The sequence below is a fragment of the Zalophus californianus genome, chromosome 1, assembly GCF_009762305.2.
Source record: "Zalophus californianus isolate mZalCal1 chromosome 1, mZalCal1.pri.v2, whole genome shotgun sequence".
Lineage (NCBI taxonomy): Eukaryota > Metazoa > Chordata > Mammalia > Carnivora > Otariidae > Zalophus > Zalophus californianus.
The window spans coordinates 12604155-12617003 of record NC_045595.1 but is presented as its reverse complement, the minus strand read 5'-3'; the positions used below and the strand labels follow the sequence as shown (position 1 = coordinate 12617003).

Below are 12849 nucleotides of genomic sequence, written 5' to 3'. Positions count from 1 at the left end.
CCCGGGGCGGGTCGTGGGGCCGTCCTGTCCCATAAAGCCCAGCAGGTGTCCCATACTCCGTCCCTCGGGCCATCAAGACCCCCTTCAGCCCAGCGAGGCAGGCTGTAGGGGTCCCTGTGGTGTGAGTTGGACAGGGTAGCTGTCCATTGGGGGGTCCTTCCTGCATGGAGCTCACCCAGAAGGGACGGGTCAGTTAGTACCCTGTCCCGGTGGGACTCAATTAGTCCTCTGGAGCCCTTGGATCGGGACCTGCATCCTCTGTGGGTCTTGACCAGTTGTGAACCCCATCTTCCCGTGCCCTAGAGGGTCAAGACCCCCGTCCTCTATGGAGCTGTCATGACCCTAGTCCTCTGTGGGGTTCCGTAAGTCAGGACCTCCATTCCCCACCTCCGAAGGGACAGCTCGGTCGGACCTCCGCCCCCCCCCCGGAGCTCCAGCCCAGTGGGGATCCCTGCCTTCCATTGGGCTCAGGAGGAACCTCCTCCCCGCGGGAATCCATGCCCGGGAGAGCCCACTGCATCAGGGCCCATTCCCCTGTGCAGCTCAGTGGTCAGGGAGCCAGGTTTCTTCGGAAGCTGCGTGGGAGACCTGAGCCCAGAAGGAAAACCTACGGCGCTAATTCTCCAGCACGTAGGGGCCTCACGCCTGCGCGGCACGCCTCCAGTGCGTAATCCAATCTCGCCCCGGATGACTCCGCTCCTGGGTGACGTCACACTCCCGCCCCGCCCTTTCTTCGCTACCCTCCGGGCCTCCCCAGCGAGAAGGGGCGCTCGCTCTTCCCTAAAGGGGCCTGGCCTGCAGAGGGAGGGACCCTGCCTGCCTTGGCCTTCAGTTGGACCAGCCCTCGCCAGCGCGGCTTCAAGATTGGCCGGCTCATGCTCTTCTCTCCTCCCCCTCCGGGACTTCCGCTTCCGGTTCTGACGGACGTTTCGGCCGTAACGATGATCGGGGACATCCTGCTGTTTGGGTAATTAGGGGGGCCAGAGGCTGGGGTAAGAAGGGTGAGAGGGATGTGGGGCGGCCCAGGTAACCTCATTCTCCCTTCGCAGGACGCTGCTGATGAACGCAGGGGCAGTGCTCAACTTTAAGCTGTGAGTAGGCCGCTTTGAATCGCGGCTCCACCCAGGGGGCCCGTAGGCGCGCCCCCGCGAGCGTGAGCCCGCCCCACGCCGTAGGCCACGCCCCTATGCCCCAGCCCTCCCTCTGGCCCCGCCTCCAGTCTGGTCCATCCTTCTGTGACCCTTCGCTCCCAGTTGGTTTGAAATACAGACTCCCGTTTCCCGGGGTTCTGTCTTCTCGCATCCTGGAGAGCCTCTGGCCCGTCCCCCACAAAATTCTTAGTCCTATTCTGTACCCACGGACCAATCTCTCCCCTTGGCGGCTGCAGACCTGTGATTGGCAGGTAGATGATGGCCCAGAAAGGGGCATTGAACCACCCGAGGTCACACAGCAACTCACCTGCAAGGCTAGAGCTGAAACTGAGTGTCCGAGGCCCTTTGAGCTGGTGGTCAGGGCCGGGGGATCGAGTGGTCTTTATGTCCCACCAAAAGTGGACGTTGTCTGTTCCTCTTTGTAGGAAAAAGAAGGACACGCAGGGCTTTGGGGAAGAGTCAAGGGAGCCCAGCACAGGTAAGCCTCCTTTCTGGAGTCTGAAATTGGTCCATTTCAGAGAGGACAATTTTTTCTCACCAAGCCCTACCTTAGTTTTCTTTTCAGTAGTTGTGTGTGTGTGTGTGTGAGATTGTGATTGTGAGAGGGAGGAAGGGAGAGATGGGCCTGAAGATTTTTTGTTCCTTCTGCTCACCTCTGTCACCCTGTTCTTTCTCCGGGTCAAACCTCCTGAGTATGTCACCACTCATAAAACTTCCTACAGTCATGATTGTCCTTTATGAATGTTATCCTCTGGCTAGTATTCATCCCTCATACTTGCTCTTGCTTGTTTTGGCCCATTTCTGTGCCTTTGTGCTGCCCGTCCTCCAGCATGAATGAATGAATGAACAAGTAGCCATCGCTTTCAGAGTGTTGCAGACGTATTTTAATTAGATGCCAACATTAGCTTTCAGATAAATCAGATGTCACATAAAAATTCAGACGTCTGATTTATCAAGAAAAATCTGAACATCCTACAGCTCAGGGTTCAAGCAACCTCTTGGCACCTACTGGATGAAATTGAGAAAAACAGGACCCCATTGAGTCAGGGCCTGTGGCCTCTGCCTCATTCCAGCCCCAACCCCCTTATCTTTATATCATCTCACCTGTCCTGGGGGCCCTGGAATTTATTCATCTGACTATTTGAAACCTAATGGGACCTATACATGACTTCAATGTCCATGCATCATTCACCAAGCATTTATTGAGCACCAGCCACATGGCGGCCACTGTCCTAGATGCTGGGGACACAGCAGAGAACAAGACAGATGAAATTCCTACCTTGTGGGTTGTACTGCTCTGGGGTGGGACAAGCAGTTCCTAAACAAGGAACAAATGGTGACGGAGGTGATGAGAGGTGAGGAGAGGGATGGGGTTGCTGCTCCAGCTGCAGTGTATGGAGGGAAGGACCCTTGAGCCGGTGGCGTTGGCAGCCAAGGTGGTGGATGCCATGATGGAGTGTTGCATGGGAATGATAGGAACCCCGAGGAGCAGTGAATTTAATGATGATCGGACCACTCCCTTTTATTGGGGGTCCATCTGGTAGTGGCTGCTTTGTTAGGTGCTTCCTGTGGGTGTGTTACTCTGCCTCCATCCCTGAAAGGTAAAGGGCATTTTCCCATTTCACAGACAAGGAAACTGAGGTTCAGGGCTGTGGCTTGACTTGCTTGTGGCCACGTAGGAAATCAGTGACAGCATCCTGATTGAACCTGAGTTTTTCTGATTCCACAGGCTGTCCCCTCAGTCACTAAACCATCCATCCATTCATTCTTTCGTTCATATGTTCATTCAGCAGCTGTATGTATCACTTACCCACTCTGTGGAAGGTACTATATCAACTCCTGGGGCTTGTAGTCTAGAGATCTAGATTGGAGCTGGTAGGGGGGTTGGGGGAGAGTAGAAGGGCTTGGTAGCAGTGAGAGTCAGTCAGTGACAAGGACAGTCACAACAGTGGCTTCCCTCCGACCAGGGGCTCTCTGCACGTCTCCTTCCAGCCAGTATTCTGTGCTTACTGCTGCCACTGCAGAGAATGCCCCTCTCCCTGTGCGCAGCTGACCCCTCATACCGCAGTGGCTGCATCTGTTGAGAGCCGTCTGTGTACCAGGCACTGCTGAGGTCTTCCTAGTCACTGTCACCCCCATTTACACAGGAGGAAACTGGGGCATATGTAGGCCGGCGACTGAGCAAGGTCACCTGTGTGGAAGGGCAGTAAACTCCTGCCCATGTTTAAGGTCGGAGCTTATGTGCTTCCTAGAAGCTTTCCGACCCCCGCTTTCTGACCCCTGCTCCCTGACAAGGGCTATGTTGGCATCCCCCCATTGTGTGCTCCCATGGCACTGGCCATGGTGAATAATCAGGTGTGTGATTACTTGTTTAGTATTTGTTCTATGTGTGAGCTTCTTAGGGCAGGGATATCTGTCTTGGTCCTCCCTCTATCCCCTGCACTTGGCTGTTGCCTGGAACAAGTGGCCTTCACTTAGCATCTGTTGATGGCAGGAAAGCCTGTTTTTGTGATGCTGGGCCCGGAGAAGGGCCTCGTCAAGCAGCGCCTCTCAGACATCCTGGGGCTGGACCCGTGTTTGACATGTGCAGTCTGGGCTGGGCTGCATGTGGCTCTCCCAGTGGGTTGGATGATACCAGACTCGTCTCAACTGTGTTCAGCAAGACTGTGTGTGCTCATCATGTCCCTGGATGGTGCAGTGGTGCCAGGTGTAACTTTCTGAGCTCCTGCCTGGTATTCTGTACTTATGGGACAGCCCTGGTCTATAGATGACGCTTTGGGTAGCACCCTTGTAGATTACCCCATGTGGACCCATTCATTCCATTCTGGAGGATTAGAGAGGTGAGCAACTTAAAACCCTGGAGGAAGGTTCTGGAACCCATACCTCTGGAGTCTTAACATACCAAGTTGCTTCCTCTTGGAATGGGTTCTGTTCTGCGGCATCGGGGGACTAGAGTAAGTCACCATCAAAGCAGAGCCCCGTTTTTACTTGCCTGAATTAGTATGCTTTTTCAGGTGCCAACACTGAAAATCCAGCCCAAAGTGGTTGGAACAAATGGAAACCTCCAAGGGTGGAACTGTTTTGGGGCACACCCAGCCTCAGGGCTCAAACCAGCCCTCCTGTGTGTGACCCTCTCCAGCTCTCTTTTTCCTTCTAGGTTAGTTTTACTGTCAGGCTGGCTTGTGTTGACAAAAGATGACCCCAGAACAGGGCTGGGCCCAGTGTTCTGTAAAGTGTCAGATCGTAAACATTTTTGGCTTTGTGGGTCATACATTGCCTGGTGCAGCATGTCCGCTCTGTTCCTTGAAAGCAGTCGTGGGAAATACAGGCATACCTTGTTTTATTGTGCTTCTTTACTGTGCTTTGCAGATACTGTTATTTTTACAAACTGAAGGTTTCTGGCAACCCTGTGCGAGCAGGTCTGGGGGACCATTTTTCCAACAGCGTTTGCCCACTTCGTGTCTCTCTGTCACATTTTGGTAATTCTCTCAGTTTTTCAAACTTTTTCATTGTTGTTGTATTTGTTCTGCTGATCTGTGATCAGTGATTACGACATGCAGAAAGCCCAGATGATGGTTAGTGTTTGTTAGTGATATATACGTATTTGTTTAAGATTTTATTTATTTGACAGACACAGCGAGAGAGGGAACACAAGCAGGGGGAATGGGAGAGGGAGAAGCAGGCTCCCTGCTGAGCAGGGAGCCCAATGCGGGGCTCGATCCCAGGACCCTGGGACCATGACCTGAGCCAAAGGCAGACACTTAACGACTGAGCCACCCAGGTGCCCCGTTAGTGATATTTTTATAATTCATGTATTGACGTTATTTTTTAGACATAATGCTAGCACACGCTTAATAGACTATAGTATAGTGTAAACATAACTTTTATAGGCAATGGGAGACCAAAACATTCATTTGACTTGCTTTATTGCAGTAGTCTGGAACCGAACCCACAATATTTCCAAGGTATGCCTGTATATAAATGAGTGGGCATGGGTGTATTTTGATAAAACTTTATTCATAGACACTGAAACGTGAATTTCATGTAATTTCTGTGTCTCGCAAGATACTCTGTTGATTTTCTTTTTAACCATTAAAAAGTCTTAAAGGCATTCTTAGCTTATGGGCCATACAGAAACAGGTGGTAGGGGCTGACTTTGGCCCATGGGCCATAGCTTGCCAACTCCTGCCCCAAAGGACTGGGTTTACGTCTTCCTAGCCCAGAAAGGCTGACAGAAAGCAAGTGCCTCTTTCCCAGTAGTTGGGATGAAAGTCCCAGGGCCTGACTCTCACTGGGCAGACTGACCAAAGTCCCAGGGCTGACTCTCATTGGGCAGACGGGTCACGTGCCCCTCCCATGCCTCCAGTCAGAGGCTGAGGGCTTTGAGGGGTTGGTCAGTGGCAGCTACTGCCAGAGTGCCAAGGGTCGGGCAGCAGAGGCGACCCACAGGAAAAGCCATGCTGCCCTCGGAACGTGGGGCGGTGGGATTGGGGCGGGTGGCAAACTGCAGAAGTGCACTGATGCCGCGACAACAGAAACGTCAGCAGTGCTTGTAAAAACGCGTTCTGACTTTCCAGGTGACAACATCCGGGAGTTCTTACTGAGCCTCAGATACTTCCGGATCTTCATCGCCCTGTGGAATGTCTTCATGATGTTCTGCATGATCGTGTAAGTCCGGCCTGCCTGTCCCCTTCACTGTCTAGAATGACCCACCGGATGCTCACCCTCTGTTGTCTCTCTGCGCTTCCGTGACACGCTTTCCGCTTTCCCAAGCTAGAGAGGGAAGCAGGGTCTACAAAGGTTAAACTGTGTCACTGTGGTCTAGGCTGGAGCTTTGACTGGGACACGGTGTTCCCAGAGTCCTGGCTGTTCCTGGTGCCGTAGCAGAGGCTGCCAAGAGATGCCTCTCCTCGAGCCCATGGCCCTGTTAACCCTGTTGCCTGCTCTGCCCTTTTTAGCCTGTACTCGATGTCTGCCAGGGTGGACAGTGTGGCTTAATTGGCAGCGTGCTGCTGAGCCCTGCTCCTGTCCTGCCGGTAGCCCTCAGAAGTGTATTCAGACTTCTTTCTGTTCTCATGCCTATTTTTCATTTCCTCATTAGGCTTAAAAAAACCTAAATGGGTTGGTTTTCCTTCCGGCATTGGGGGCCTTAATTTTGTTTTTTTTTCTTTAAGATTTTATTTATTTGTCAGAGAGAGAGAGCGAGAGCAGGAACACAAGCAGGGGGAGTGAGAGAGGGAGAAGCAGGCTTCCTGCCGCGCAAGGAGCGGGGCCTTAATTTTTTTTTTTTTTAAAGATTTTATTTATTGGACAGAAAGAGACACAGCAAGAGAGGGAACACAAGCAGGGGGAGTGGGAGAGGGAGAAGCAGGTCCCCCATGGAGCAGGGAGCTGGATGCGGGGCTCGATCCCAGGACCCTGAGATCATGACCTGAGCCGAAGGCAGACGCTTAACGACTGAGCCACCCAGGCACCCCGGGGCCTTAATTTTGATGCCGCTGCTGATGAATTGTGAGACTCATTAGTAAACAGGCTCAGGAAAAAAACCGTAGGAGAATCTGGTGTGCTATCATCTGGGCTAATCATGCTGGGCTGGTCCCATTCTTCCCCCTAAAGAGGAAGAGAATGAAAAGTCGGCTCTCCTGAGTAATTGGGTTGCTGCTTTTGGGGTTGCTGGGTGGTCCTTTTGCCAGCCCCATGGCTGTATGAGGGGATGATTCCAGGACTTAGGAGATGGGGAGAGGAGGAGTTTCACTGTGCCACTGGAAAGTGTATAATATTCCAGAATGAGGACCGTGATGTGCGCCCAGAGAAGCCCTTTTTGGGAGCTTGGATGAGGCCTGTGCAGGTACAAAGAGGGCTGGTGCAGAGATCAGGGAGTTTGCAGAAGAGGAGAGGGAATGTAACTAGGATTCACAGGAAGTAGAACAGCGTTGGTCTTTCCAGGTCCGCACCTGTCGTTTCTTTCCTTCATTTACTGAGTTACAGCTCTCCTGTGTGGGCTGCACCTTGGGCTTATGGCTGAGACCAAGACAGCCTTCGTCCTTGCCACTAGCGAATGCACAGTATGGCAGTTGGGACAGAGACAGAAAAACAAATAGGGAAGAATCACTCATGAGGCGAATGGGAGGCTCTCAGTTTAGGCGATGGTTGGGAAGAGGCCCACAGAGAAGTGCTACTTAAATCAAAACCTAAAGAGCGGGAGGAAGCCTTGCCATTTGCAGAGCTAAGGAGAGGCATGGTAGCACGTGCAACCTAGGGCAGGGAAGAACTCTGTGTTTTCATCGTTCTGTTCGGCTCATCGGCTGCATTCATCCTGTCGTCCAGCTAGCTCCCTTTACGACTCATCTGCTGGCCCGTGACCAAGATGGTCACCTTAGGCTCTGTGACCTCCTAGCTTAGCTCAAGGCTATCTTTGTAGCCTGGTGTCCTGATTTTGCTTCCTGGGAGCAGAGCTTGCTTGACCAAGCTAGGTGTGACCCAGGTCCAGTTAGATGGGGGTTATCCCGATTCCAGCATAATCATTGAGGTTGAGTCAGCAAACCACAGCCCGTGGGCCATATCTGTCTGTTTCCTGTTTTCATGCATGAAATTTTATTGTCATGCATCCACACCCATTTCTGTAACTGCATTTGCACTATAGCAGAGGGGTTTGAAGCCCTATGACAGAAACTGCCTGGCATGCAAAGCCCAGACTACTTACTATGTGGCTTTTTTGCCAACCCCTAACCTGGGCCACCTCTTTCAGTAGGTGCCACGAGTGAGGGAAGATCCTCTTCAGAAAGGACTCTTTCAGGGAGGCAGTGACTGGCTTTCCCAGGATATTAAAAAAACTGGAAATCACCTAAATGTCCAAGAACTGGGGAAGAGTCCAGTAACTCAAAAGGACGCCCATATGAGCAGCTGTCGAGGCTTCATCGCTGATGAGGTGCTGCAAGTTCTGTCTACACAGGGGAGTGTTTCGAAAGCAAAGAAGGCTGGATGTCACTTACATGTGCACTCCGGCCTCGGCTGTGGTTTGCATGCAGTAAGCGCTGAATAAATGCCCGAAGTCTGTGGAGAAAACACTTCCACCCAGGGAGTTGGAAGGATCTGCTCCAGGCTGTCCACAGAGGTGACCATGCTTGGATTGCTGAGGAAATTAACAGGGCCTGAGGGGATGGCTTGCAGATCCCCTGTACCCACTTTTATATTGCTTGAGCTGAGCTACTTGGGAAATTTTTTAAAAAGTCATGAAAAACTTGAAATAGGGAGAGAAACGTGCCTGAGTGTTTAGGGGGACCAAGTATTGATATCTGCAACTTAACTATGAAGCGTATAAAAAATAAGGTAGACGGATAATTGGGTAGGTACACTGTAAGGCAAAGTTATTTATTTATTATTTATTTGAGAGCGAGGAGGGGAGAGAGCATTAGCAGGGGGAGGAGCAGAAGGAGAAGCAGACTCCCCCCCGAGCAGGGAGCCCAATGCAGGACTCGATCCCAGAACCCTGGGATCATAACCTGAGCCGAAGGCAGATGCTTAACCGACTGAGCCACCCAGGCGCCCCAAGCTTTTTGTTGTTGTTGTTGTTGTTGTTGTTGAATTTGAGAGTGAGAGAGTGTGCGTGCAGGGGGAGGGGCAGAAGGAAAGGGAGAGAGAGAATCCCAAGCAGACTCCCTGCTGAGCCCAGAGCTTGATGTGGGGCTTGATCCCACCATCCTGAGATCATGACCTGAGCCGAAATCAAGAGTCGGAGGTTCAACTGACTGAGCCACCCAGGCCCCCATGTAAAGCAAAGTGTTAATTGTAGAATGGAGGTGGTGTATATGCGGGGGTTCACTGAACTGTTCTTTTAACTGTTCTGTATGTTAAAATCTTCATAATAAAATACTGGGTGGGAAGATACGGAGAAAATGAGGGTGTGAAATCATGGAGCAAGATTAATAAGTAAAAAAGTGGCAGTCAGTCTTCACAATTCAGTATTTTGTAGTATATTCATGGGGTTGTGAAACCACCACCACAATGCAGTTCTAGAACGTTTTCATCACCCCAAAGGGAAACCTCATACCCATTAAGCAGTGACTGCCTCCTCTTCCCTCCAGCCTCTGGTAACCACTTACCTACTTTCTGTCATTATGGATTTGCTAGTTCTGGATATTTCCTGTAAACGGAATCGTAAAAATATATGGCCCCTTTTGTGTCCTGCTTCTTTCATGCAGCGTGATGTCTTAAAGGTTCCAGCATGTTGTAATGTGTGTCAGCACTGCATTCCTTTCTGTGCCTGAAGAATAGTCCATTGTATGTCTTTACCACAGCTTGTTTATCTACTCATCAGTTGATGGCTATCTGGAATGTTTCCATTTTTGGCCTGTTTATGAAGATTGCTGACACAAACACTGGTGTTCGGGTTTTTTTTTTTTAAAGATTTTATTTATTTATTCATGAGAGGCAGAGAGAGGGGCAGAGGCAGAGGAAGAATCAGGCTCCCCGCGGAGCAGGGAGCCCAATGTGGGTCTCAATCCCAGGACCCTGGGATCATGACCTGAGCCAAAGGCAGACGCTTAACCGACTGAGCCACCCAGGTGTCCCGATGTTTGAGTTTTTGTGTAGACACACTTAAGTTTTTGGTTCTCTCTGGTATATACGCAGGAGTGAAATTGCTGGGTCATATGGTAACTCTATATTTATCCGTTTGAGGTTCTGCCAGACTATTTTTTAAAAGTAGCTGCAGCAATTTGCCTTCCCACCAGTAGTGTATGATGGTTCCAATTTCCCCCACATCCTTGCCAACGCTTATTATTGTCAGTCTTTTTGATTAGAGCCATCCTAGTGGATGTGAAGGTTGATTAGCATTTCCCCAATGGTTAGTGACATTGAGCTTCTTTTCATGTGCTTCTTGGTCATTTGTATGTTTTCTTTGGAAAAATGTCTATTTAGGTCCTTTGTCCAGTTTTTAATTGGGTAATAACTAAGTTATAAGAGTTCTTTTTAGTCTAGAAACCAGTCCCTTATCAGATACATGATTTTCAAGTATTTTCTCCCATTCTCTCTGTTTTCTTTTCACCTTCTCGATGGTGTCCTTTGAAGCACAAAAAAATTTAATTTTGATAAAGTCCAGTCTATCTATTTCTCCTTTTGTTGCTTGTGTTTTTTGTGTTGTAGCTAAAAATCATTGCCCAACCCAAGGTCACGACGATTTAGGCCTAAGTTTTCTTTCTTTCTTTCTTTCTTTTTTTTTAATTTATTTAATTGACAGAGACACAGTGAGAGAGGAAACACAAGCAGGGGGAGTGGGAGAGGGAGAAGCAGGCTTCCTGCCGGGCAGGGAGCCCAATGTGGGGCTCGATCCCAGGACCCTGGGATCATGACCTTAGCCGAAGGCAGTCGCTTAACCAACTGAGCCACCCAGGTGCCTCCTAAGTTTTAAGAGTTTTATAGTTTTAATTTTAATAGTTAGGCCTATTATCCACTTTGAGGTAAATTTTGTGTATAGTGTGAGGTAGGGATCCAACTTCATTCTTTTCATGTGGTGATCCTGCACCATCTGTTCTTTTTTCAAAAAGCCTTTTTTATCTTGGAAAGAGTTTAGGTTTATAGAAATGTTGCAAAGATAACAGAGTTCCCATATATATATCTTTTTAACAGTTCTGTGGTTTTCCCCTGTAGACCTCTGTCATAACTACATCTCCGTTCTCAACTTCATGGGTTTTTATACACTTTCCAGGCCTTTCCCATTCAGATTCTCTTCAATGAACAGAGTTAACTGTAATCATCTGTATCATTGACTTGCAGTAATAAAGAATGGGCTGAAATAAAATGTTACAGATTCTGATGAAGCAGATACTTTCTTAAATAGCTCTTTTCTTTTTAAAATGTACTGTTTGGGGGTTGCCCAGGTAGCTCAGTCAGTTAAGTGTCTGAGTCTTGCTGTCAGCTCAGGTTTTGATCTCAGGGTCATGAGTTCAAGCCCTGCATTGGGCTCCATGCTGGGCGTGGAGCCTACTTAAAAAAATAAAATAAATAAAATAAAATGTACTGTTCGGTAGCATTAAGTATATTCATGTTGTGTAACAGAAGAGTTACTTATAAAGCCATAAGTAATATAAAATAATCTTAATAATAGTAACAAAAAATATTTTCTGAAAGTGTTTTCCAAGCTATATAGCTTTACATCCTTCTCATCCTCACGGACATCTCTGCCCTCTTACTTTTCCAGGCTGTTTGGCTCCTGAGCCCCAGATACACACCTTCCTGGGAACCGGGAACCAGGAACCAGGAACCACCTTCCCAGATGCCGAGTCTCCCTTTCTCCGTTCCTGACGACTTCAAGAATGGTTTTGACCGGAAAACAAGCGACCTTCCCAGAAAGCCCAAGTTTTTGGTGGGTGGAAAAAATGTTCGCCAAGCTGCACACGGCTTCCCAGCCACGTCATTGTTTTCTTTTCAAAGATACTTTCGTTTTGGTTTCTGCATTGAAATGCTGTCTACTTAAGGAGTTTTAGGAGGGTTTATGGAAGGGATGTGATAACATTGCATTCCCCGCAGATAAAAGAACGTTGTGTAGATTGTTTTTTTAGATTGGAATTCCTCTTCTAGCAAGCTTCTACTAGAAACTCGTTTCTGGATATTTCTTGGTTTATTTTTAATAACCCTCCTTTTTGGTTCAAATATTACCGATTTTTCAAAATAATTTTTATCCAGGGATCTGAAACAGAAAGGTGCGCTTTTAAGATTGATGTAGCCTCTTTATTGGACTGTGTTTAGAAATAACAAGTTCATTGTTGCTGGGCCTGTGTCCAAATTCCTTTCCTGTCTCGATGGGCTCTGCTCGGCCACGCGGTGCCTCTGAGGTCATCCCCAGGACTTTAAGGGTGAAGCCTTACTGATTCCCGTGGCAGAGGGGTACAGAACAGTTGGCAAGGGCAGATGTGGGTGTTATGAGAAATTTTGCCCTGTCTTGCAGCCTTCTGTTAAAGTAACCCTGGGGGCCATTAAATGTATAGTTTCAAGAATGAGAGTGACTTACATGGTGATACTGGGACCCAGTTCTGAAAGCTTGGAATTTTGGGTCTTCTTTTCAAGTGGGTGATTTCAAGGTTGAAAAGCAGTGAGCCTCATTCAAGGAAATACAGCATTTTGCATAGAATCTTCTTTGAAAGGCAGGTCCTTTATCGCCAAAATGAAATGCCAGTGGTCGACACCCAGGTCCTACAGGTGTTTGATCTGTTAGTTGTGGGTTTTGAATTCCTGATTTGGAGGTAAACCTGGTGGGAGGAAAAAGTAAATATGCAGACTTTTCAGAACTAAGTAGCACTGAAAATAAAGCTCATTTCTAAAAAGGATCTTTTGTTTATACAATTTTTTAACCAAGAAGTTAGCTGACTTCCAACTGGAGTGGTTTTGAATTACACTGTGGGAAACACCGAGGATTCATTTTGGAGGCTGTCAAAAAGAAGAGAGGCAGTGTTAGATTTCCCGTTTTGGATTATCCTTAATACATGTCAGGCCGGAATTGGGCAAATGGGCTTTTGACCTGGCTGCTTTGGGAAGTATTGAAAGAGCCAGGGAGAATATTGAGGTTTTGCTAGACCAGGGTCAAATCCACTTTTACTGCTGCTTAGCTGACGTCATTCTCCTTCACTGCTTCTATAATTTATTCCCTTGTCAAACCCAGGCCTATAGTTTGTCAGTAGCTGGGAACGTAGCTGCTGAGTTG

The 12849-nt window shown here is 48.6% G+C and overlaps 1 protein-coding gene across 2 annotated transcripts; it reads left to right on the top strand.

Annotated features, from left to right (window-relative positions):
• Positions 1 to 857: 857 nt before the first annotated feature.
• Positions 858 to 12475, top strand: SMIM7 (small integral membrane protein 7). 2 transcript variants are annotated; one of them, XM_027585423.1, is made up of 5 exons: positions 889 to 967; positions 1050 to 1091; positions 1577 to 1629; positions 5729 to 5819; positions 11350 to 12475. In XM_027585423.1, exons 1-5 carry the CDS (start codon positions 942 to 944, stop codon positions 11363 to 11365), a joined length of 228 nt encoding a protein of 75 aa, XP_027441224.1. In that variant the 5' UTR covers positions 889 to 941; the 3' UTR covers positions 11366 to 12475. The 2 variants fall into 2 exon arrangements, with proteins under 2 accessions (XP_027441225.1, XP_027441224.1); XM_027585424.1 differs by lacking the exon at positions 5729 to 5819 and having other exon boundaries at positions 858 to 967.
• The last annotated feature ends 374 nt before the right edge of the window (positions 12476 to 12849 follow it).

Excerpts from the sequence above, each read along its gene's own strand:
- SMIM7 (XM_027585424.1), top strand. The coding sequence starts at position 876 with ATGCTCTTCTCTCCTCCCCCTCCGGGACTTCCGCTTCCGGTTCTGACG. Across the intron at positions 1,092-1,576 it reads GCAGTGCTCAACTTTAAGCT|GAAAAAGAAGGACACGCAGG; the intron begins GTGAGTAGGCCG and ends TCCTCTTTGTAG. Across the intron at positions 1,630-11,349 it reads GTCAAGGGAGCCCAGCACAG|GCTGTTTGGCTCCTGAGCCC; the intron begins GTAAGCCTCCTT and ends TTACTTTTCCAG.